General features: G+C 45.7%; 1 protein-coding gene across 3 annotated transcripts in view; it reads left to right on the forward strand.

Annotated features, from left to right (window-relative positions):
• LOC147423941 (hydroxyproline O-galactosyltransferase GALT6-like) overlaps positions 1-26,441 on the forward strand; it is a 74,950-nt gene that overhangs the window by 35,863 nt on the left and 12,646 nt on the right. For 2 of the 3 annotated variants that reach the window (XM_086502294.1, XM_086502293.1), the window contains exons 2-3: positions 18,479-18,729; positions 19,655-19,942. In XM_086502294.1, the coding sequence (XP_086358420.1) occupies positions 18,479-18,729; positions 19,655-19,942 (539 nt within the window). The remainder of the gene's footprint in view (positions 1-18,478; positions 18,730-19,654; positions 19,943-26,441) is intronic. The other variant, XM_086502295.1, reaches the window with a different exon arrangement.

A 26,441-nucleotide genomic window follows, 5' to 3' on the forward strand; every position in this document is an offset into this window, starting at 1 on the left:
TCAAAATAGGTCCATGGCTTAGCAAGTACTTGAGCCGATCAAAAGCTCCTTGTTGTCTCGATCCCCATCTGAAGGGAATCTTCTTCTTTGTCAAATCATGAAGTGGTCCTGCTACATGAGCAAATCCTCGGACAAACGTTCGATAATACGAACATAATCCCAGGAAGCTACGTACATCATGTACCGTAGTGGGAATAGGCCAATCTTCTACCACTTGGATCTTGGCAGGATCCATACTCACTTGATTGTGAGAGACTATATGGCCGAGATAGTGTATCTCTGAGAGAAAGAACTCGCTCTTCTTTGCATTCACATGCAACTCATGCTTTCGCAATTCTTGAAACACTAAGTCCAAGTGCTTCCGATGTTCCTCTTCTCACTTAGAGAAGATGAGTATGTCATCAAAGAATACTCCCGTAAAAGCTCGATACTGGCTGAAAATGCGGTCCATCATGCGATTGAATGTCGCAGGAGCATTGGTCAAGCCGAAAGGCATTACCAAAAATTCATATAGTCCAAAGGTTGTGCGGAAAGCAGTCTTATGGACATCCTCAGGGGCGATCCGTATCTGATGATACCCACTCTTTAAGTCTATGCGACTAAAGACACTTGCACCCTGCAACTTATCAAGTATATCATCAATCCGAGGGATCGGAAAGCGATTCTTGACCGTGATCTTGTCTAAAGACCTATAGTCTATGCACATTCGAAACGTGCCATCTTTCTTCTGCACCAGTAGAGCTGGAGAGCAGTAGGGTGAAGCACTTGGCCGTACTAACCCTTTCTCTAGAAGCTCGTTGACTTGCTTCAAAATTTCCTCTTGCTGAGCAAGACTCACCCGATAAGGGGGTTGATTGGGAGGCGAGCTACCCGGTATGAGATCTATGCGGTGATCTTCCAAGCGTACCGGAGGTAGTTCATCAGGGAGTGTTTCCATTAAACAATCTTTGTACTTTTCAATAAATTGAAAATGCTTAATTTTCAAACTAGAGAGTGAATCCCCACTAGTTTTATCCTTCTCACGTGCAAAAATCAAGGAAGCAGAAACACACTTCTTCATTTCTTTCTTAATGGAGATATGGCTTACCATTGGGAACTGCCAATCTCCTACATGAGCATGAATCTTTATTTTCTTATCCCCATGTTCAAAAGTGAGGGTCTTTTCCACATAATCGGGGAATAGGTGTCATGTGGAAGTGCCATGGCATACCCAAGATGATATCACATCCCTCGATGGGTACCATCAAAAATGATTCGCGGTCCTTGTACTCGCCTATCCGAAGATTGAGCTGTCCTTGCATGGGAGTTGCATTGGTTGTCAACCCCTCGAATGCCGATCCGGATGTAACCGGTGTGCCAAGCTGAGCCGGTGTGAGGCACAAACGTTCCACAGTATCCAGGGAGATGAAGTTATTCGTGAATCCTGGATCATAAAGAATCAGTACTCGCTGGTTGTTCAAAGACCCCCCAGCCCTTCAGAAGTTGACGCTTCCCTTTCTCCGTTTTCGTGTTTTCTTGAACATCTGGAATTGAGGTCGAGCTTGGTGGTGCGGGCTCCTTCATTGCTTTCTCTTGCATCGAAGAGGCTTGTTCTTGCCATTGCTGCTTTAGCGGGCAATCCGGTTTCATATGTCCTTTCTCGCCACAGTAGAAGCATCTTCCTTCCTCTCTGAAAGTTTGAAGTTGAGTAGGAGAAAGATACTTAGTTCGCTTGCCATTGCCCTCTGGCTTCTTAGAGTGATCATCGTCCCTAGATGGAGGACGTTTTCTTCCTTGGCCCCCATGGTCATCGTAGACCCCTCTTTGTCTTGCACGGTAAGTGCTATGCTCCATTTTTCTGGGCGTTCCAGTTGAGTGCAAATCCTCAGCAATGATTGCTGACTCCATCATCCTCTGAAGAGTATCATGCGGATACACTTTCATACTCTTTCGAAGCTGCGGCTGGAGACCCGCTTCAAACTTTCGTTTCTTTTCCTCGTCGGCAATCTTCATGAAGGGAGTGACCTTCAGAAGAACCGACCAATACTTGTCCACATACATCGTTACTCTCTCATGTTTCTTCTGGGCAAGCCAGTCCCATTCCTTCCGTATGTCCTGCTCGAAGTCAGGTGGAAGAAATTGTTCATAAAATTCAGATTTGAATCTCTCCCAAGTTCTGGCCTGAGAACCTTCCAGAATCTTGGCTAACCACCAATACTTGCCGTTTCCTTGAGGTGCATTCCCACATGGCGTAATTTGGATCTTTCTGTGAAGTGCCCATTGGTAAAGGCGACTTCAAACTGCCAGATGAAGGACAGTGCTTTGGAGATGTCTCTCCGTCCGTTGTAGGTTTCGAACTTGATATCCTTGTCGCCCGATTTGAAGACTCTCATGCGATGTTGAGACTTGCGACCATGCTTCTTGAATCGTGGCTTGTCTTTAGATTGATGTAGGGTAGTCGTAGTAGCGGCTTCCTTCTTCTGACGAGATGATCGAGAAGTAGAAGTATAGTCTGGAGAGTAAGAGGGAGATGAGATAGAGATGTCCTTGCTCTCGTCTAGCAGAGAGCGCTTTTTCCTGGCCTTTCCTTGAAGTAGGCCGTTCATTCCGATCCGAAGATCCTTTGTGCACCTCGGCACGTTCTTCTTCTCTTACTGCCTGTGGTCTCACGCCAACAGTGTTGTCTGGATGTTTGGCTGCATCAGTTCCATTCGTTTTCTTCATTCCGCCCAAAAGCTTTTGGACGTCTGGCAACAGTAAGATTTATTGCAACTCCGCAAGCTGAGCTTGCACTTGTTGATGCTCCTCTTCAACGCTTCTCCCTTGGCTCGACATGGTTCTTCCCGTTCTTCGCGGAATCGTCCTTCTTTGCAGAGAAAGAGAGGAGTCCGAGCTTTGATACCACTGTCACAAAATGGGAGCGTACACGAGCACTTAGAAATCTGAAAATTAGAATACTTTGCAAACATGAGAGAAGGGAGAAGATCGACACATTATTGGGGACCAGAAGATGGGCTGGTCCCCCCCCCCCGTTAAGAGTATTCTTTTATTCAGGGAGAATTCTTATACAAGCACGAGAACCCGAGGAAACCCCTCCATTCTGTAACCTTATACCCGAAGGTCGTGCTTTCCCGTAAAGGGCTTGGGCACAAGGCCGTTCCTTCCCGTAAGGGACTTAGGCGCGAAGCCGTACTTTCCCGTAAGGGACTTAGGCGTGAAGCCGTACTTCCCGTGAAGGACCTTCCCGTAAGACGGGAGATTCCTGCAAAACAAACCACACAAAGCAACAATTCTCAATGCGTATCAACACCTTATACCTGTCGCTCAACACCTTATACCTGTCGCTCCTTGCTCGGAGAATCGACCTCCGTACTCAGTCGTCACGTGAACACTTGTAGTTTCCGTCGCCAGCCTCTGCTCCAGAATCCCAGCGCTTGCACTTTTTGCTGCTTCTGGTCTGTCCCAAAACTGGAATACAGGCTATCCTTTTATAGGGTCTGGCACCCGGCGGGAATAGAAGCCGAAAAAGCAGAGCCCGACGCTCCTAGAGAGAGGAGAGAGAGAGATCGTTGTAGCTGGCGCTTTCTAGAGAGAGGTGAGAGAAATCGCAGATTTCAGTCCCCTGCGTAGGTTTTAGCGCTGGCTTTTTTTAATAAGAGCCTTGCTTGCTTTATTTTATTAATAAAGGCCTGGTCACTTAAAAGTGACCGGTCACTTTAATAAAATAAAGTGTGAACCTGTTCAAACTTTAACACTAGAATGGTAACAGGACACTTTTATGTCCTTGGACACTTTTGTGTCCTGTTAAGTGACCATTTTGCTTGAATTATTTGAAGAGTATGAAAATGAATTTCTAGGTGCTATATATCCACAAAGTTGCCTTATGAGCTGAAAAAAACTTAGCATTTTTTTTTAGTATCGATCTCACCATTAACCTTACTCTTGCACAACATTTTTGAACCTAAACTGTGTGAAAGAACGGGTCCTGGTTTTGGCTTTTTTTCAATTTTTGGCAACTATATCACTCTAAACTTCATGTTTGTGAGGTTTAGATGGCCAGAGGTTAGGCCTTCATAGTTCTCAACATGTTTTGATGCTTGTAGGGAGAGCTTAGTGTTAAAATTAAAAGTTATGACCAATTTACAAGAATTGCATAATCCTGTTTTTTGCCCAAAATTAGCACTTTTATGATTTTTTTGGTGGATTTCTTGATATCCAAATTCAATTTTGATTGTGTAAGTGTAATGTATAACATAAAGCTAATCTTCCTTGAGTTTTGGGGGACCTAATATGCTATATAGCATAGTATATGATGATGGTTGAGTTTTTTGATTGCTGAAGAATACGATACATTTTAGAGTAGCAAGTATAACTTTCTCAATATTGCTAGTTTCTTAGGCCAATTGTGTGTATTTTGTAGGTAGTGACCATATCTAATCATAGACTACAAACTTGGCTAGATATTGAGTAGTTTCTATGGGTTTCTAGAGGTCATAATGCTAAACCCAGTTTTTTCATGTTTGCTGTATTTAGCACTTTATCATTGCCCCCAAGGTTCCAATTGTAAGAGATCCATTATCCTTTTGACATGCTCCATGGCTCCTTTTGAATCGAGAGGCCCAAAGGGAACTAAGAAAACATGTATATAGTATCTGTATTGAGCGTGACTATAGAAACTTTGATGATAGGTCCGCAGAATGGCAAAAATGCAACTTTTTTGTACCTATTTTTTTTGCCCAAAAAAAAATTAGTGAGGTAAAGCAACCATATGTTTTGGTTACCAACCCATTGAAGTTAACGGGGCATTTTATCTCATGTCCTACAAAAATCTCCACTCTTATTTATATACAATCAACCATAAGAAATTGCTGTTTTGGGCAAAATGCACTGGTCCATCACTTTGGAGGCTTGTAGTGACCAAGGGATGAGAAAAATTACACGTTTCTCATTTTTTCCATATGTAGTAGTTATTGAACTATAAGCTCATGAAAGGATTTTTCAAAATGAGTGGATCTACTATGGTTTTGGAAAATTTTCCCAAAACCCTGAAAGGACACTTTTATGTCCTGTTAGGTTACCATTCTAGTGTTAAAAACTCACTTAGTTAATGAAAACAATGCTACACAAACACATTCCAGGCGCCCCCGGGTGCAGGACATGGCACAGATGCAATGCAGACACAAACTCCGCACGGGAAAACATCTGCCCTCCCGCGAATGTTCCTGCTTTTCGTAAAAAGCTTCATTGAACCATCTTTATTCTTGTGCTTGCGTTCTTACGCGTATTTTCTTACTCAGTTCGGATTTCCTCCTTAGCCTACGGGATGCCCCCTTACTGATGCACCCGTCACCCATCATGTGACGTATCAGGGACACTCGTAACCCGGCCCTTTCCACCGAACTTACGGAAACTTCTTCGCAATGTTTACCGTCACCCATCAAATGACACATCAGAGTTTGTCCGTTCTTGATGGCAGTTCCTGTAGCTACAATCTTTTAACAGTTCTTAGTGCACATAATAAAATATCCTAAAAAAGAGATTAATCATTAAAAATAAGAAAATAGTCCAATTAGCAACATCCCTCTAGCTTCTAAACAGTTGACCTCAATTGTAGTGCTTGGACATATACCTCCAGTATCTCGGGATAAGCTGCTAATTCCTCCTGCGTCATCCACTGAGCATCTAGATTCGAATAGTTCTTAAACTTAACCAAATACTTCCGTGTTATCTTTCCGGATTTGAGAGGCCGCTCCTGATGACTTACTATCTGCTCCAGTTGGAGTATTTCTTCCGTTTCCTCAACCTCAGGAGGTTCCTCAGCACTAGGTTGGCTTGGAGGCGGTCCCACATACGGCCAGAGTAAACTGACATGGAAAGCATTATGGATCCTCTAATTAGGCGGTAGCTCTAATCGGAAAGTGACATCATTCACTTGCTCAGTGATCTTAAACAGCCCATAATAACGGGTGGAAAGTTTTACTACCTTCCCCTTATGAGGCGCCTAAGTTAGGGGCCAATCTGGTGTCGGTCTACTCATACAGGTGCAATCTAGCAGCCTGTATCTCTTTCCCCCGTGTTGTGTCTTGAAAGTACAGGTAAAGTGGGCGACAAATTAAATGGGTGAAAGCAAATAAGGTTTAAGTCTAAGGTCTACCGCCCTTTTTGGATTGAACAGGCCGGTTTCAGAAGGCCTGTCCACGGAGGAGGCCTCGACCTATACCACAGCCTCAACCCTAGACTGCAAGGGCTAGCCAACAGACACAGACAGAGACAACGCACACATGCAGAGCCACCCTCTGAGCCTGGGGCTCTAGCGGAGGAGGGATGGCAGCAGGTCCGTGGTCGACGACGACAGGGGCCACAACGACAGCCTGGCACTCAGAGTGGTCCTCAGGCGCCTACTCAGCAGCAGAGGGTTCCCACGGGGAACCGGTTTGGTCCTCTTGAGCAGGATGAGGTCCTTGCTCCAGCCCCCACCCCAGCTTTACGCTCGACAGCCTCTCCCCTCTTAGAGTTCCCCCCCTGTTCCTCATCCTCCCCCCCGCCTCCTACTGCCGCCGCCTCTTGCCCCCGCCCCTCTACCTCTGCCGCTCCCCCCTGCCCCTCTTCTCCACCGCTCCCCCCTGCTCCTTCTCCCTCCCCTCCCGCTTCAGTTCCACAATCGACCCAGGGGGCAGGGCCTCCTTCGGCTGCTAGGAGATCTTTTGGCAGCGCCTTTGCCACGAGTCACTTGGCGAGAGAGGGACAACCTATCTTGCGGCCCCCTCTACAGGTACAGACGTCTCCCCTTGCAGCTATCCCTCGTGGTCTGACGAGCATTGACATCCGGCGCCGATGGGACTTCTTCGACTACAACTTCACTCGTTTTCTCGGCAACCCCTCAGCAGACCATGAGGCAGCCTGCTTCAAGGTCCATGTTCTGTTTCTTGCAGCTAGGGGGATAGAGGCCTTGGACTCAGCAGTTGGCTTCTCCTTTCTCCTTTGCGGCAGGGACCAGACAGAGTGGACTCTCGACCTGATCAAAAGAAAGCCAAGATTTTTCTCCACACTCATGCCGATTGTTTTTTCAGAGGGCCTGAAGATCAGACCATTGACGTGATACCTGGAAGCACACCACCGTACCGGCCACCGAACCGTGTGCGTCGAGTACAGAATGAAAAGATTACGAACCCAGTGAAAGACCTCTTGGAAAAGGGTCTTGTCCAGCATAGTACTTCACTGTATTGCTCTCCACTGTTGTTGGATTTGAAGAAAGACTGATCTTGGAGAATGAGCATCGATTATAACGCTGTCAACAAAATCACCAACACGAACAGATTTCCGATTCCTAGGATCGATGATATACTCGATAGGTTACAGAGATCCTCATGCTTTAGCAGGATTGACTTGAAGAGTGGATATCATCAGATCCAAATCGCGTCGAGAGACGTCTACAAGATAGCCTTTCGGACGACTTTTGGGTTATTTGAGTTTTTTCTGGTGATGCCTTTTGGCTTAACCAATGCTCCTTCGACATTTAAACCGGATGATGGACATGATTTTTCAAGAGTACAAGCTATTTGTTGGCACTTTCTTTGATGATACTATTGTTTTCTCCAAGAATGAAGCAGAACACAGAGATCATATGCTTTAGAGATACATTTTTTTGGGGACACTTTGTCTCAGCAACAGGACTACAAATGGATCCGGCCAAGATAGACACTATCCGTGATTGGCCCGATTTGAAGAATGTCCATGAAGCTGAAAGCTTCTTGGGACTGTGTTCGTACTACAGACGGTTCATTCGAAAGTTTGCAGAGGTTGCTTCCCCTTTGCATATTCTTGATACAGAAAGGAGTCCCTTTCTCGTGGGGATCCACAGAGGTGACTGCCTTTCAGACATTGAAAGAGAAATTGACTACAGGACCAGATTTGACTTTGTCGGACTTGCAGAAGTCATTTGAAGTATTTTGTGATGCTTGTGTCGTAGTCTGGGTGCGGTCTTAATGCAAGAAGGCCATGTCATTGCTTATGAGAGCCAATTGTTCTCTAGGCCGGAAATGATAGCGCAGATTTATGAGAAAGATACAGATTTTGTAGATTTATTTTCACATGGATACGGGATGGGGAGACAATAGCCGGATACTCCCTTCGGGAATGCTACTTGATGAGAAAAACCATGTCGTGCGTTACACAGCCGTTGAGGGAAAAGGTTATGACTGAATGCCACTGTCCACCTTTTACGGGTCACCGCGGCATTGCTACCACCATGAAGGGGGTAGAGAGATACTTCTTTTGGCCGAGACTCAAAAAGGATGTGGAAGAGTGTGCGCAATTGCTTAGTATGCCAGAAGGTCAAGTTTGACAGGCATCAGGCACAGGGATTGTTACAGCCTTTACCCATACCCACCTGCCCCTTGGAAAGTATTGCAATGGATTTCATTTTTGATCTCCCGAGAACACAGAATGATCACGATGATTTTCCGATTACATGGCACGTCTGAGACGATTGTCTTCGACAGAGACCCCAGATTTATGAGTTTGTTTTGGAAGACAATTTGGGAGAACATTGGCACACGGTTGCAGTTCTCGTCATCGTTCCACTTGCAGACTGACAGGCAATCTGAGATTGCCAATTCAGTGGTTTTAGATTTATTGAAGTCTTGTATCTCGGATTAAAAGACTCAATGGGAAAAGAACTTACCTTTGGTGGAATTTGCCTACAATAACACGATACACTCTTTGAGGGGGAAGACGCCATTTGAGATTATTGAAAGTGCTGCGAATGTTCCATCCTTACTGAGCACGAAAGATTAGATATTTGAAGCGGATGAATATTCGCGAGATTTGGGTACGGCTTTTGCCAAGGTTCGCGAGACTTTGCAGAAGTCTCAAGAACGACAGAAAAAGGCAGCGGATCACCATCGTCGCGACTTGAAACTGAAGGAGGATGATTGGGTGCTCTTACGTTTTGAGAAGGCACGCCTACGAAAGAAAAAGGGAAAGGAGAGGCTTTTTCCAAAGCTTAGTATGCGATACTACGGACCTTTCCAGATCACTGAAAAGATAAATGATGTCTCCTTTCGATTGAAACTGCCAGATACTAGGAGGATTCACAATGCATTCCATGTGAGTCTCTTGAAACCTTTTAAGAGTGATGTGCTTGATGATGGGGAGTCTGATGAGCAATCCGAAGTGGAAGAAAACGAGGAGATCCTTGTTCCTGAACAGATTTTGGCACATAAGGATACGAAGACTAAAGGTAAAGTCCGAAGGCGGTTCTTGGTTAAGTTCAAGAACTATCCTGCACTTGATGCGAAGTGGATGGAGGAGGAGGACCTAGCAGATACTCCTCGGATCGTGAAACTTTACCTCGATGTTTTGGTTTAGCATAGTCTACTCCAAACGGAACCCAGAAATTCAGCTTGGCCGAAGATCTGGTGCAGTGGGATGCACAAGAGGGGAGTTACTCTGCTCCTTTGTCAACAGATGCCTTGATTTTGATACTAAAGTCACTGATGTCTCTCTGAGCTTCAGGGATACCGAGAGCTGACAGTATTCTGTTGGATGACTTTATGAAATGGAATTCCTGATAATGATACTGATTTGTTCTTGACTTCTTTTGAGTGTAGGAACTGATAGACGAAATGACTGCAGCATTTTGGTCTGATTGATCTCGAATAGACATGGTTGCAATAGGGGTTAGTCAATCTGACATCGATGAGGTTCCGATTGGACCTAGATGTGGTTGCTAGCTACATTGCCGATAAATCATGGTCTAAGATCCGAATGAATGTTGAATGTCATGTGATGTCCTGTGATGTCCTATGATGTCGTGTGATGTGACTGTCGATTTGGTACATGTGCTAGATATGTGTGTCCCTAGTACGTAGGTACTAACAGTCAGTGTCTGCTAAGACGGTTATGGCTTTTGTCGGTTTAGCAGGCATAATCGCGTTCGATTACAATGCTTTCCAGAGGGGGGTATGTCACAAAGTGGCGACGTTGCTACCGACAGCAGAAACCCTTCCTGCAAACCCTAATTTCTGCCAGAAACTCTAATTTCCGGAAATTGCGGAGGTGGAATTTTTTTTTTGGTTTTTTTTTAGCGACGCAAATCTCAGCTTTTGGCTACGCTTTGGAAGATAGAGAGAGAGAAAGGCATAATTGCTTTTTGTTGTTCTCATTGAGAGAGAGAGAGAATCTGCTTTTGCTTTCAAGCTTTTAGGGCTCTGCTTTTGGGCATCCTTGTAATCTTTATATACACGGTTTAGGGCTCACTCTGCAGAGGATCTGGATGCAGAGTCTGAGAGTGAAACCCTAACCGCTCTTGTACTTGGAAATTGATTAATACATAAAGAAATACCGAAAGGGGCGCCAGTCTTTGGGGCCAATATCTCTAGGCACGGAACTCCGCCGGGCTAGTGTAAATCTATTGTGATCTGTGAATTGTTTTGAAGTGGTTATTTGGTGCTGTCGCGATTGATTCTTGACTTGGAGTGTCCAAGTCTGTTACATTATACATGGGACTCAGACAGGCTTTGTCAAGGAACGCAGTATCCTTGACAACTTTACTTTTTGGGAGGCTTCTGCCCTAGCATAGCTCCGTGGTGAGGACCTAGTGATTCTTCTTCTCGATTTTGAGAAGGCATACGACAGAGTTGACTGGGACTTTCTAGAGGGCACTCTACGTAGGATGGGCTTCTCAGATGCTTGGATCAGAGGGGTGTCAGGTTTGTACAGACAGGCTCATAGTTAGGTACTTTTGGCAGGAGGTAGAGGTGATTGCTTCATGCTCACACGTTCGGTCAGACAGGGCTGTCCTCTTGCCCCCTTCCTCTTTCTGTTCTATGCGGAGGCGATGAGCAGGTTTTTGGTGTTGAGCAGGTTGGTCTACGGGGCTTAGCACTCCCTATTTGAGGAGATGAGCTACTGGACGCTGAGTTTGCCGATGACTCAGCCTTGTACTTAGATGGCCAGGAGGCCAACCTTCACAGGTGTGAGTAGGCTCTGGAGACCTTCTGTTGTGAATCGGGCGCACTGATCAACTGGAGAAAGACAAGTGGCTTTCTCGGTTGGTAGTGCTCCCGTGCCCGATTGGATGCCAGGAGTGGGTTTTAGGTGGATTCCCCTAGGGACTGCAGTTCGGTACTTGGGTTGTCAGGCTGGTTTGGACTTGTCTCCCGAGCAGCGGATTGCTCCCCTTCTCCTGTCTATCAGGAGAAAGTTGTTACATTGGAGCTCAGCATGACTTTCTTTGGCTGGCAGAGCAGTAGTGGCCAACCAGGTGTTGTTGGCGACTATGTGGTACATCACTTCTTGCTGGATCTTCTCGACTTCTTGTATCAGCCAAGTAGAGCAGCTGATCAGGAACTTCCTTTCGTCAGGACGTGACACTTAGATAGCCCGAGCCAAAGTTGCTTGGCAGGTCATCACTCTTCCTTGTTCACAGGGAGGGCTTGGGATCATTGACCCAGCACAGCAGAGCAGAGCTCTTCTTGGGAGGTTCATCGTGAGAGGACTTCTTCCAGGTGAGGAGCCCTGGAAGGAGTTCTTGCTACAGCGGCTTCATGCTATGGTGCCTCAGGCAGGAGGCCCCTGGCAACCTTCGACCAGATGGATCTTCACAGAGATGCACAGAGTTGGTTTGAGCAGGAGACTGGAGGACCGCTTCGTTGTGAGTTTGCTTCGATCTTGGGATCTCTTGCGACGAGGCCTAGAACAGAGACAGCCTACTTGTATGGAGGAGCGCCTACGGCAGCCCCTTGTCTGGAACCCCATGGTTAGCACTCAGAGAGGCCACTTGGTTGGTAGTCGGCCTCATGTTTCCTGGGGTCCCATGGCAGCGGGTCTAGCACGCTCTCTAGGTGACTGGTTAGAGTTCACAGGCTTGTAAGAGGAGGTGCAGGGTTTGCAGCTACAGGGCATGAGAGGGGTGCAGAGCATGTGCCAGGACATCTCAGAGGCAGTTCCAGCTGAGTGGCTTACGCCTCTCGAGCTAGTAGCACCCAGGTGGATGGGAGCCTTCACACGACTAGAGGTTCTCATCTCAGTCAGGGCCTGCTCAGAGACTGTCCATCCCTTTTCTTCGAGCTTCAGGATGGGGGACGCCTAGAACGACTTACAGTAGAGGCCCCGCAGGTGGTAGAGTGCTGTTTTCAGAAGTGAGTGGCTCTGGAGGGATCCCTTCTCTTCTGCAGACCACCCAGGTGTCCCGTTCTTTCAATACACTGTTTGACTGGGACGTCATATACTAGCAGCATGGAGAGAGGCTCGCTCGGTTGCAGCACCTCATTGGCAGGAGGAGGGTCTCACAGCTAAGTTCTTGGCAGCCTTCTGGGAGAGGTTGTGGGACTCCAGACAGCCGAGGCAAGTCACCTTGTTTCAGTGGCTGGTCGCACACAGAGCTACAGTAGTTGGGAGCTGGCTAGTGCATAGTGGTCTCTCGGCCGCATGTACAGCGTGTGACCATCTTGTGGAGAGTCAGCGTCACGGTCTTTGGGACTGTCCCTTGGCCCAGCAGGTGTGGCTACGTGTTCTTCGGCTGATACCTGCTCTCTCCACAGCTGGACAATACACTTGGGGAGCAACGGCTTGGTCCACCCTCACGGGCCCGACACTTCAGTTTGAGCTATCTTCCACCAGCAGGATGATAGTGATGCAGGAGGGGCGACCTACACTCCAGCCTGCTACAGAGCTTACTCCACAGGAGTGGTGCAGTGAGAGAGAGGAGTGTTGGGAGCTCATTAGTGGCCTGACACTCTGGTTCATCTGGCGGGCCCGTTGCTTCCGCATCTTTGAGGCTCGCCCTGTGCCATCAGCAGAGATTGTTCTCGATTTTTGGCTAGAGCTGATACATACTCTCAGAGGACAGCTTGAGGGACTATAGGACAGCTTCGACCGCGTGCGGGCGCAGAGAGGCTTTCCTTCGACTCTGGCGTCCTGGGCCTTTTTACACCATGGTCGAGGGTGTACTCCGATGGCACTACCGACCACCTGTGTGGCTTTTCCCTCCCCCCATTTCTTGATTTAGCCCCATTGTACATATGCTGGTTTTTTCATTGGGAGAGTCTCCCATCATGGTTGTTGTAGCCGTGTCTTGAAGAGGTGGTTGTAGCCCTATGGGCAGTTTCAATAACTAAAAGAAGGATCTTTTTCTCGGAAAAAAAATAAATAAGTGAAAAATGTCAAAAATAGGGAAAATAGACTAAATGCACTGGAAAATTCCCTTGAAGGATTCTGATGGATTCTTATGGGAATGCTTATGATCATGCTGTGTGCAACCAGAGGATATGCATCTATACTAAGTGTCAGGACATGCATGGTCTACGAACAGACTCACAAAAGTGCCAGAACACTTCCAATTCTAGACTGACTTGACTGAACTGAACCCTGGTCATGCTGTAGCTTGTCCACGGACACATAGGTTTGGATGTGTCACGTGACATCCCCTCCTTTTCAAAGTGAGGTACTGGTACCGAACTGTATGGCATCGAGGGAGATCGCCAATAGCATCCGGAATCTTGGAAGTGACTCTTCGTCGGCCCACTCTGATGTGTGGGTCGTGCGGTACTTGAACTTCATAAAGGTCTGCAACACTTGCTTCTTTGGGCCGCGCCAAAAGCGACACAAAGTCTTTTGTGGCTCCTTCAATGCTTCAACTTTGTCGAGAGTCATGCTTCTTCTCCATGGCTGAAAATTCCTGAAACCATTTCCAACACAAAACCATGAACCTACCTATTCCATGTAAAGTGAGTGGAAAAAATCTTGACTTCCTAAAAGACTGTGCATGCAATGTCGATGAACAAAGAGACGGAGTGCCAAACCGTTCACCACACACACGCAAACAATGAGATCGAATCTCTCTCTTCTGATCTAAAGCAATCAATTGTGGCAATTTACAACGGAAATTCCCATGCTTGTTGCTCATACTTTCATGTGCTCGTTCTACTAATGTGTCATGCCAAGGAAGAGACATGGAATGTGACTTCCTTGAATGCATACTTTTCAGCTTTTCATGAACAATCCGCATACATTCGTGCTCATTCATGAGTGAAACGTGCTCAACGTACAATATGTCATGCCTAGGAAAAGGGATCACATAAAGACGTTGACTAGAATATAGGAAACGATCACGAATGAAGCACTCGAACAATGCGTGTTGATGAATCATTCGAACACATAATACTTCCTGTAAGGGTTCGTTGGACCTAGGCTTGAGAGCCAAGATCGGTTCTTCTTGATTGGTCGAATCTTCAATGAGGTTTGCTTCACTAGAGAAAGTATCAACTAACAGATCATCCTTGTGAACAATCACATCTTGATCATGCATATCATCATGCTTGTGAGAAATCACATCTTGATCATGCAAATCATCATGCTTGTCAGTGTCATCCAAATCACATGCTTATCATTGTCATTCAAATCATCATGGTTATTATCATGCAAATCATTATCATTCAAAATCATGTGTGTCATGCTTTGGAGAAGAAGAGACTAAAAGAGTCTCCTTTTCCTGATCCTCTGCAAATTGCGCCTGCACTATAGAAAAAAGTCGCCACAACTCTTTCATGTTTTGGTCGCCCTTCTCTTGTCTTGCTTTGTTCTCGTGGTCATATTCTGCTTGTCTTTCGTTGTTCTCGCGATCAAATGTTGCTTGTCTTTCGTTGTTCTCGCGATCCATTTGGCTTGACTTTCTTTGGCTTCCAAGTCGTACTTACGCTCTATGGTTGCCACGCTTTCTTCGTAGTCACGATCTATGGCTGCCAAGCTTTGTTTGTAGGCCTTTCTTTCTGCTTCTCTTTTTGCTTTTCTTTCTTTGCGTTCTAACTTCATGTCCATCACCATCTTGTCGAAAGCCTCCATAGGAGTTAGTGCAATCCTTGGCGTAGATGGGGAAGGGGGAGGGTCGGAAAAACCTCCTGGTGGGGAAAATTCTTCGTCGCCTCTCTCATGCTCATCACCTCCAAGCGAAGTATCCATTCCGCTTCGAGTGATGACCATTCTGAAGTCGTGGGTTCTTGTGGGTTCTTGTGGTCTTGGGTTCACAAGAGGAACTTGGGTTCTTGGGGGTCTTGGTTCTTGGGGTTCTTGAGGTTCTTTCGCTTGCAATCTGTGTTAGAGAAGGATCTTCTCTTCACCTGAGTTCTACTCTTTTCCGTGGGCGAACCCCTTGGCGGCCTTGCGCTCACACCAAGGTTGCTTTTTCCCACCTCACGTTGATTGGCTGGCCGCGAAGTGCACGGTCCGCTCTCAATGAGTGAAAAGAGGCACAAGGGGAGGTTGGACTAGCCCTTCTTTCCTGGGATTCCTGTCACTCTTTAAAACCACGATTAGAAATCGACACGCCCAAGCGAACTTGGGTTCATGTGACCGCAACAAGCAAAAAAAAATTCTGTGGTTCTTGTGGTTCTTTCCTTGAGTGATACAGAACACTGCCAAAGCTTTGATACCAATGGAAGGTGCAGCGGAATGAATGTTGAACTTTGCTCAAGATGATCCGAACTGTGCTCAAGGGTTCCTTTTACTTACGGAAGGGAGAGCCTTCTGTTCCTTTGGTGTGAGAGTGCAATGGACACAAACAAAGTGAATGGACAGTGTGCGTGAAAGTGCATGAGACTGAGAGATAGAGAAGAGAATACGACACCAGAGACGTTGTAAAACCCTCCTCCGAAGGCCCCACTCTATATGGCGAGAGCGGTCTACTTATGATTGCACAAATCTCTACAATGCTTGGACTTGCCGACGATGTCGACGACGATGAAATGGCGACGATGCAATGGACACAAACAAAGTGAATGGACAGTGTGCGTGAAAGTGCATGAGACTGAGAGATAGAGAAGAGAATACGACACCAGAGACGTTGTAAAACCCTCCTCCGAAGGCCCCACTCTATATGGCGAGAGCGGTCTACTTATGATTGCACAAATCTGAACTGCTAAGGGCTGAAATCTGCAAATCTTGTATCTGCTGAATTCTGACTCTATGTCGATGACGATGTCGATGGCGACGATGCGACGACGACGCGCTGAAAACGCAGATGCTGAAATCTGCGTTTTCCGGGCTGAAACTGTAAACCTTGCGGAAACTGACCGTGCGGCGAGGAACTGCTGCGGGAAGGTGAGGTCTGCGAGGTTCGGGAGTTGATCTGCGGTGTTTAAGGGCTGAAACCTGAAAATGCTGCTGGTTCTTGATGTTCCATCGCGATGATCTGCAAAAACGCTGAGGTTGTGTTGCAAACCAAAAACGCTAGGGCTGAAATCTGCTGCTGTCGCCGGTTGTCTTGCAAGTGCAAAACGCTAGGCTGATCTGCTGTGTCTTGACGACGCCGGGGTTGTTCTGCTGTGCACAAATCGCCAAGGCTGATCTGATGCAAAAACGCTAGGTCTTCTGTGGAGAAAACGCTAGAGTAGTCGCGGTGGTTGGTCTTGCTGAGAAGTTTCCTGTTGAGCAAGGTGCTCCTGCTGCCTCTTCTGCCGATTAGTGCTAGCCTAGGTTTGCTTATATACAAACTTACTCAATCCCTACCTACTTTCCAACAAAAGTCACTTAAAAATAATAAGTGAAAAATGTCAAAAATAGGGAAAATAGGCTAAATGCACTGGAAAATTCCCCTGAAGGGTTCTGATGGGAATGCTTATGATCATGCTGTGTACAACCAGAGGATATGCATCTATACTAAGTGTCTGGACATGCACGGTCTGCGAACAGACTCACAAAAGTGCCAGAACACTTCCTATTCTAGATTGACTTGACTGAATTGAACCCTGGTCATGCTGTAGCTTGTCCACGGACACATAGGGTTGGATGTGTCACGTGACAGCTCTTTCAGAATTGTGTCATGCCAAGGAAGAGACATGGAATGTGAATTCCTTGAATGCAAACATTTCATCTTTTCATGAGTAATCCACATACATCCATGCTCATTCATGAGTGAATCGTGCTCATCATACAATATGTCATGCCTATGGACGGTGACTAAAATACAGGAAAGCATCACGAATGAAACACTCGAACAATGCGTGTTGACTAATCATTCGAACACATAATACTTCCTGTGGGGGTTCTTTGGACCTCCACCCGAGAGCCAAGATCGGTTCTTCGTGATCTACGAATCTGCAATGAGGTTAGCTTCACTAGGCAAAGTATCAACTAAACCATCATCCTTGTGAACAATCACATCATTATCATGCAAATCATCATGCTCGTGAATAATCACATTTTGATCATGCAATTCATCATGCTTAACATTATCATGCAAATCATGTGTGTCGTGCTTTGGAGAAGATGAGACTGAGAGTCTCCTTCTCATGATTCTTTGCAATCTGCGCCTGCACACTAGAAAATAGTAGGACCAACTGTTGCATGCGTTGGGCGCTCTGCGCTTCACGCTCTTCGTGCTCGCGATCCAATTCGGCTCTTCTTTCTGTGGCCTCCACTAAAGGCTACCCTTCTGTCTTCGGCCGCCTTGCGCGCTTGCTCGCGCTCACGCTCACGCTCTAGGACTGCCAATCTTTCTTCGGTCGCCAAGCGCGCTTGCTTGCGCACACGCTCTATGGCTGCCATTCTTTCTTTGTGCTCGCGATCCCGTTCTGCTTTTCTTTCTTCGCGTTCACGAGCCAATTCTGCCTTTCTTGCTTCGCGTTCTAACTTCTTGTCCATCATCATCTTGAGAAATGCTAGATGAGTTTGTTTGATTCTATCATCTTCCTTTTTTTATGTTTGGTGGGGGCGGGGGGAGGGGGAGGGGGGGGGGGGGGGGGCAGAGCTGAGGAAGAGGATGGAGTGTAGGGAATGGGCCAGTGGTACATAGGTGGGAAGGCTTGGGAGCAAGCTGCCCCTGGTTGTGCTTGATTTTGTGTGTCCTGAAATAGCTTCTACAATAGGAAGCACTTGCCGGTGTGTAAGTAATTGTTGGCTCTACCAATCTTCATTGTTTTTTCTTTAAGTTTGTAATTGCAACGATAAGTTGATTACCAAATCAATCTTGCTTGGTTTTCCTTTTTCTTTGTGTGCCTTGAATCTTGATTTTGGGTATTTTTCTACTGTTCCTCTTTTAGTATGTAATTTCAGACTTTCTGACGTGTTCAGTGTCCATGCATGTTCTTTTTAGCATGTGGAGATTGCAACCTCAACTCCCTATTTAAACTTTAGTAAGATGTAGATCATGGAACAACATCTGGTCAGAGGACAAGGCCAAAAAGGGGTGGAGGTGTTTTTAAAAAGGATCATTTAGTGGCTTGTGTCTATTAGCCCTGTCAAACTCATGATTATTGCTCGACATTCTTTCAATGTTTGCCTTGCTGTGGATATTCATGGAATTTAGTAGAATCCTAGATGCCATATGTACAGCACCTATTTTAACCTATGCATGTTAAACTGTTGAGCATCTTCTTTAACCTTTGGAAATTTGGAACCTTTGTTTAATGTGGAATGGTAAGCAGGATATCGCATCTTAGCAAACTCTGCTTTCCGTTGTTCTTGTTACAGTTTGTCTAAGTTAAGGGTTTTCATGTGCCAGTTGATGGTCTACTCAGATGTGAAAAATGGATTCATGAAGATGAGAGAACTCTCAAAGATGAGAGAAGCCTCAAAGAGACTAAGTCAACATCATGGCTCGATAGGCTGATGGGGATTACAGATAAGCCAAACATGGATTGGCATTACCCATTTGTGGAGAATCAATCTTTTGTATTCACAATAAGAGCGAGCTGGGAAGGCTATCACATGAGTGTGGATGGAAGGCATATTGCTTCTTCCCCTTACCGAATGGTTAGCAACCTCCTCATTTTAGCATTACTAACAGATTGGATTCGTTGTGTTTAAAGTTTCAACATTGTCTTGGAGTGAACCTCTACATACATCTGACATATAATGAACCACATGGTCTCACAGGCTGTGCGTTGTTTGAAAGCAGAGGATGTGGCCAAAAGCTCATGGTTCATTAGTTTGTGCATTGATTTACTTTACTCTGGTGTAGTGCAGTTTTGGCCTCATGGTGCTACTTATGGAGCGTAGAGTCCTGAAACTTGCATGAAACAACACCTGACATTTTACAGAGGGCTTGTTCTATTTCTATCTGAAAGGACTCTTGCTGCCCATGGCTCATTAAACTTGTTTTTGTCTACCATAAAGCACTCTAGGCTTGCCCAACTTTATCCTAGGATTCATTAGATACTGGAAGATGGATTTTTCTGCTGTAGGGACTCCTTGTCAACCCGCGTTTTCCATTTTTTGGAACGACCGAGAGGTCTGACCTGCATGGTGTCCAAGTTTCATATGCATCCTTTTGAGGTTGCAGTTGGTAGAGAAGTTATGCTATATACATTGTGCATCTTTGACATGAATGATTCCTTGATGATCCATGCATCCAGATCGTCATGTCTTGAGCATCTTGGGTTTGTAGAGGTCCTACTTGCCAGATTAGTCCTATGTGTTGCTTACTATAGGGCGCCATTTCTTTTCTAAAGGGTATTCCTTATTGTTCATCGTTTATGGTGTGCGCATTTTTCTGTGAGGAAACTTCTTTACTTGTAATTTATGGGCTGATTAATGTTGAAATGCTATGCATTGCAGTGCTTTTATTAAGGCAGTTTCTTTCTCTGCTATGCATTGCAGTGCTTCTATTAAGGCAGTTTCTTTCTCTGTTTCCAAGTCTTTTATTTTGGACTCTGTAACTTCTGACGGTGAATGCCAGGGGTTTTCGCTAGAGGAAGCTACCAGTTTGGCTATAAAAGGGGACATCCAAGTGCATGCTGTGCTAGCAACATTTTTACCGTTGTCACATCCAAGTTTCTCACCTGAAGCAGCATTGGAGTTTGATGACAAATGGAAAGCTCCTTTAGCACCTGCATCAGTCAATTTTTTCATAGGAATTTTGTCGTCAAGCAATCACTTTGCTGAAAGAATGGCGATCAGAAAGACGTGGATGCAGTCAAAGTTAATTCAGACCTCCAAAGTCATGGCACGCTTTTTTGTGGCTTTGGTAACAGTCATGACCTTTACCGAATACATTATGGTCCCTTTTTTCTATTAACAAAGAAATTTACAGTAAAGCATGCCAAGTTGTGCACACATATACATACCCAAAATAAGTTTGCATGCAAATGCAAATTTGCACACATATGCATGTATGTGCTTTTGTTATTATGTCTGTATCTATGTATATTTTTATTTAGTTATATACATACATACACGCGCCCGCACAGGTAGGTGATTCTTAGGTTTGTATGTATGTAGGTATGTACGAATGTATGGATGCATGCATGTGTTTGTCACTTGTGTGCATGTCTAGACTTCAATGTGCGTGGCTCATATGGGTGGAGGGAGAGGGAGAGGGAGAGGGAGAGAAAGAAGGAAGAAACAACGTTTTCTAGAGGTCAAAATCGACCTATAGGATTAAACAGATACATCTTTGATTACATTCCACTTTGGGCATCATGCCATAAAAGGCACATAAGGCACCCAAAGGCACTTGAGAAAACGCGAGGCTTGCTCATGGGTGGAAAAACGCTAGAGGGTAAAATGTTAGGGCATGGTACTGCTTGTAGTGCGGGGACTGACTTATGCTTGAGAAATGACCCTTAGGGTCACTTATATATGCAAAAAAGCTTGGGTCGTTAGGCCAGATAATCTACAACGAAGTGGGAACGTGTCACGAGGCTGTGACAATCACTAACTTTATCTGTTGGTTTCCTTCCCTTGATTTTTATTTAATTTTTGGGACCCTCTCTTTGAAGTCACAAATGGTCGGACGTTGTATCGCCAGTGTGAAACGGCCGATGGCTCGAGAGTTTCACTCGCAACAGTGAAGGCTAGGTCGCTACGAGATGGTTGGGTAGATCGGCACTGAAATCCGAGTAGTAAAAGGGTGGCTAGGCTCAGTTAAAGTCATTTAGGCCCCTTGCCGAGACTTCATAAGTTGGTGGGTACTAGGAATTTAAACCAAATGGGCATAGAGGACACTTGGCGGCTCCACAGCGAATCTACAAGACACCTCAGCTGGGGGTGGGGGGTGCACCCAAATCGATATGGGGCTTAAATGGACTGTTTTCTTCTTCATTGTGAACCTACAGTGCGTGTGTGCGTGCGTGCGTGCGTGCGTGCGTGTGTGTGTGTGTGCGCGCGTGTATGTGAGAGAGAGAGAGAGAGAGAGAGAGAGAGAGAGAGAGAGAGAGAGAGAGAGAGAGAGAGAGTAGTAGGTGTAGGTCTACATCTTTAATTGAAAGCTTGCCTTCTTCTCTGTCTTATGTAGCACGATGATTCCGCTCTTGTGCACCTCTCTCCCCTTTTGAATACAAAATCGGAAGACTTGGCTCAAAGGCTATTCATCTGTATGTACAGCTCTGTCGGTTTATGTGTGATTGTTGAGGCAAGAGTCTCTTGCACAGGTACTAGATTAGCAACCTGCTAATCCCAAGCAGGTGCAGGTTGATTTAGAAAGATTTCTCGCGAGAAATCTCGTCTAAATCAAAGGGCAAGTAGCCCTACAGGTGCGGGAACTCGAGGGCTTGCTACGGATACGTTCGCACGCAAAACAGAGAATTACAGCTTGCTGTAATTTTTTGCAAGTTTAGGGTTTTGACCCTCTATGATGCCTAAAGGTCCAGGAGCCTCGGGGAAGCTAGGAAAGTGCTAAACAGGTGTTCTAGAGCGTTTTAGAGGCTGAAAACAGAGAATACAGCGTGCTGTATTTTCTTGCCCGGTTTGCAAAAGTGTTCTAAGTGGCGCGAAAAGCCACCTAGTACTTGTGGATTTTGTGTGCGAAGCCTTCTACAGTGGTTATGCTACCGAAGTGGGACGATTCATAGAAGTTTATAGGTTTTCTCCAAGTTTAATTGGAATAAAGAGCCGATACAATAGGGATAGACTCGCCCTTCAATTTCACATCAAGTACAATTTTTCGGCCCTTTTCATTTGTCAAAGTCGCTTTCTTCGCCCAATAATTGACCACGGTGTTGTTCTTATGGTACCAAGGGACTCCAAGGAGGACGTCACAACCTTCCAAGGGCATTATGTAAAAGTCCTCGTGTCCCAAATATCCCTGATAATGCAACCGAAGTTTGCCAATGACAGGTGTAATGGCATGTCCCGTCTGGGTGCCGCTAGAACTGCCTCTGCTCGTGGTCCCATCCGATCGGGTGTAATCTCGAGCCGCACCGCCAATTCAGGTGAAATGAAGTTGGCCTTGGCTCCTCCATCAAAGAAAATTAGGGCTTCTTGATCTTTCACTTTGCCCCAAGCTCGACAAAGCTATGTACTTTCATTAATCGTGCTTGGGTCAGTACCCACGCAATCTGGAACTAGTCCTGCTTTCATCTTGCCTTTTCTGCCACGTTCCTCAGCTGCCCTCGAACTCTCTGGCCTGTCTTCATGTTGTTCTTGCTGTTCCTTTTTGGGGCACTTCGCGGAGATGTGCTCATGTTACCCGCATCCAAAACACGTCCCTTCTTTGATGTAGTTGGCCGTCTCTCGAAGAGTGAGCCGGGGTCGTGTATCCTTGTCTTTCTTTTCTTGGGAACTCTTTCTCTTTCTGCTTTCATTGTTAGAAGTCTGTTGGGTTCTCTGAGTCAAGATCTCATCAGTGGGGTAAGCCAAATTTCCGAATGTATCGCAAAACTCCGTTTTGCATGACCCATCAATTCTTGAATAGAATTTGACTTTTGTTTCAAGCAGTAGTCTCGGATATCTGTAGGAATTCCGCAGCAAAACCGCTCAATCTGTTCCTTAAATGAGACCTTCTTAAATGAAGAGGTTGGTAGAAAAGAGTTCCAAAATCTCTTGCAATAAGCGTCCAGAGAATCTCCCTTGGTCATCCGAAGATGATTCCAAGCATTTCGTATATCTCGTTCGGACTCCCGAGTCAGCCAAGAAGAAATAAAGAGCCTTTTGAATTTCAACCATTTAACTGGAGCTTCCTTCCTCAGAAGAAGGGTGGACCACCATGTTCGAGCATTTCCCTTGACGAAAGATGTAGCCCTCCTAATCTTGCAGTGCTCTGAGTAATGCCCTCTAGAGAAAGCTATGTCAAACTGTTGAATGAAGGCCAAAGCCCTCGGAGCATCTCGGAACCCAGAAAAGGATTCAAATTGAATCGATTGTCCACCTTCTTTTGAATTCTTTCACTTTCTTGCTTTTATCTTCGAGAAAGTCATATTGGTTGGCTCTGTAAAAATGCTTCTTCTTTGCATAAAACATGTGATCGTCGGAGTCCAAACTGTCAGAGAACGACTTCTCTGTAGAACTGTCAGAAACTGGGCGAAATCTAGGCTTCTTTGCCTTTTTCTTACTCTTTCTGAAGCTTTGCCTTTTGCTTCGCTTTTTACCTTTTTTGTCTTCCTTGCTCGAGTCAGAAGAGCTAGAAGAACTGTAAGAAGAACAAGAAGAAGAAGAAGAAGAACTGGGTTGTCCTTCTAATCGTACTCGCTTCTTCTGCTTTCTTGCCGATGCAAAAGAAGATTGACGACCCAAATAACCTAGGAAGTCAGCCCCTTTCTTGTGCTTTTTCTCGTGCTTTTTGGATTTGTTGTTTGCGTCCAAAAGCTGGTTGATCTGTGTCTGAACCACCTCTTGTAATTCTTGCTCTGTAAACATCCTCGGAGAAGGAGGTTTCTTGATTGCTGGTTTGATGGGTGGTTCTGTGGCTTTCTGCCATTGGGTGTGTACTTCTGCGATGGATTGTTGAGACAAAAATTTTGCAAATTTCGGATCCTTCGAAATTTAATCATTTGCTTTGTTGCCTCATCAACCAGCTGTCGACGTTCTATCTCTTCAATCTCGAATTGAGAAGGCCGAGGTGGGCCATACTCTTCCTCTGTTTGATCATGAGAATCTTCTTCGTAATCTCCTCCTGCATTTGCAGATGCAGAAGAAGTTGACTGTTTCTTGTTGGAATCCATAAGTGCCGCGAGAAAAGGATCGGATTTCCCGGTAGAAGAGAAATCGACCGCGCTCTGATACCACTGTAACAAACTTGGACACCCCAAGTCAAGATTCTACCTCGACACAATAGAGATTCACTTCAAAACACTTCACAAAAGATGACACGGCCCGGCGTAGTTCTGTGCCCAGGGGTATTGGCCGCAAAGACTGGCACCCCTTTCGGTATTTCTTTTTATATTAATCTATGTTCAAAGTACAAGAGAGTCGGCGGGTGCTCACTCTCAGACTCTGCGTCCAGATGCTCTGAGAAGTGAGGCCCATCCAACTTATTTATTGGTACAAGGGATGCCCAAAAGCAAAGCCCCAAAAATCTCTAATCAAAAGCAAAGTTCCCAAAAATAATTGATCTTCCAAAAGCTTTTAAAAATTAAAGCATCACGCCTCAAAAGCTGGCCAACGTAATTTGTGCAGATCTGTACAGCGTACAGACTGCCACGTCATCAGCGTGAAATTCGATGCAATTTTCGCCGCAAAATCGGTTGCCACGTCAGCATCTGTCTGTGTGTGTGGGCATTGCTACGTCATTAGTTTGTGACAACCGGTCTGCTGAGTGCTTGCCTCCTTGTGTCTCTGCCTTCTTTTGCTTCTACTGGCGCCCTCTGCCTTGCTTATATAGATACCAAGTGATGGGTCGAGCAGTGCAAGAAGAGGCTCCACGATTTTGCAACTAATAAGTCACTTATTAATTACATGACCTGTAAGAGGTGGTTCCCACGCACGGTCAAAAACTGGGTTTATGCGGTGGAAAGTGCTCATGCTTGGTACTCGGTCATGATGCTAATGATCCTGGGTGGTGCAATCAGAGGGTATGCAGCTACTCTAAGTGCCTGGACATGCACGGCCCCGCGTACAGGCTCACAAGGTAACCGGAACACTTCCTAGGCTACCTAAACCCTAGAAGTAGGAACAACTTGTCCACATGCACATAGAGTTAGATGTGCACGTGATAATTGCTTCAACAAGGTACAACGCTTGTGGCTTTGCTCTGCATCTCCCACGTGTAGAATGCTAGAGAGTGAATGCCCAATACACATATTTAAAGGCCCTTGGCCTCTTCAAAAGCAACTCACATGAAAAGCTTTAATTTGTGAGCCGACGCCCTTCCAAGCGGGTATGGCATTTCCTAGGGGAAAACCGTCGGGTTTCAAAGGCAGTTTAGTGAGGTGAGCGATAAGTTACCTGGAGGAGGCAACTCCAAAGGGAAGACCGAAGCAAGTCCTGCGGTACTTGGGCCTCTGAACAGAGGTACTTGGTCGTTGTCACGCCCAAATCCAAGTGGCGAAGTGGGTCTCTCAAGGGATTAGTCATGGCCCTAAGAGTGTAGATAATTCTGAACTCTCGTAGTCCAGAGGAAACTAGTGACAAAAGCGTCTGCCTTCGGTTTCTGGGTGCATAGTCCTGGTCGTTCTTCTTGTATACTTTTTTGGTGTATGAGGGGAGCGGCCGGGCGTGCCCTACCTGACTACGAAAACAAAACAAAAGCTTTTAATTCTAAAAGCTAGTGGTGTAAAATTTGGCGCCCGTAGGGTTATGCGTACGCTGCTGCCATGTCATCAACTATCAACGCAAATAACGGATTTTAGTACAGCAGGCTGCCATGTCATTAGTTCCACGCAATTGAGTTTTGTGAGTGTGTCCTACTTTATTTTACTATTTAGGCCTCTCGGCAAGGATCTGTAAGCAGTTGGGGGTTAGGATTATTAAACCTAACCCGTTAATAATTTGGGCCACTTGGTGGGAACCTGTACGTTGGTAAATCTTTTGTGCTTTTCCTTCTTCTGGTAGGGTTTAGGTCCCTTCTCTTGAATCTGCAGGTTGGCTAGGTTTAGGCTCAAGGAGTCCTAACCCTTTGGGTCTTCAGTGGCTTGACATGCCAACAGTTTATGAAATCCCTTCTTCTTGAAAGAAGAGTAATCGCCCTCTCAAGTTAGATAGAAAATATCCGAGGGTCAATCTCGAGGGTCATTCATTTTTCTCATTGCACATCGGAGCTCTTGATATTCTGGTGTAGCAAAAGTAGAAAAATTAATTTTGCGATTCACGCTCGGCCATATGGGTGCCATTGTAACGACACCACGTGCCAACGGGAAAAAAAAGATTGAATAGACTATAACCACTTCAAAAGATTTAACTGGGAGAGAGAGAGAGAGAGAGAGAGAGAGAGAGAGAGAGAGAGAGAGAGAGAGAGAGAGAGAGACGAATTGGCATAGTTCCACTCCTAGAGTGCAATGGCCCCAAACGATGGCGCCACTTTCGGTATTTCTTTATATTGCTTCAACAAGGTACAACACCTGTGGCTTTGCTCGCTTTGCTCTGTATCTTTCGCAGGTAGAATGCCAGAGTGAATGCCCAATACACATATTTAAAGTCCTAACTCACATGAAAAGCATTAAAGTGATACGTCCAAAATCTGGTGCCCATAGCGCTGTTCGTACGCTATTGCCACATCATCATCATCTGCAAATTACGAATTTCCGTACAACAGACTGCTAAGTTCCACACAATTGAGTTTTGTGAGTGTCTTGCTTTTATTTTATTATTCA

This window comes from Adiantum capillus-veneris, chromosome 26 (assembly GCF_014529385.1).
Source record: "Adiantum capillus-veneris isolate H3 chromosome 26, ASM1452938v2, whole genome shotgun sequence".
In the NCBI taxonomy this organism is placed as follows: Eukaryota; Viridiplantae; Streptophyta; class Polypodiopsida; order Polypodiales; family Pteridaceae; genus Adiantum; species Adiantum capillus-veneris.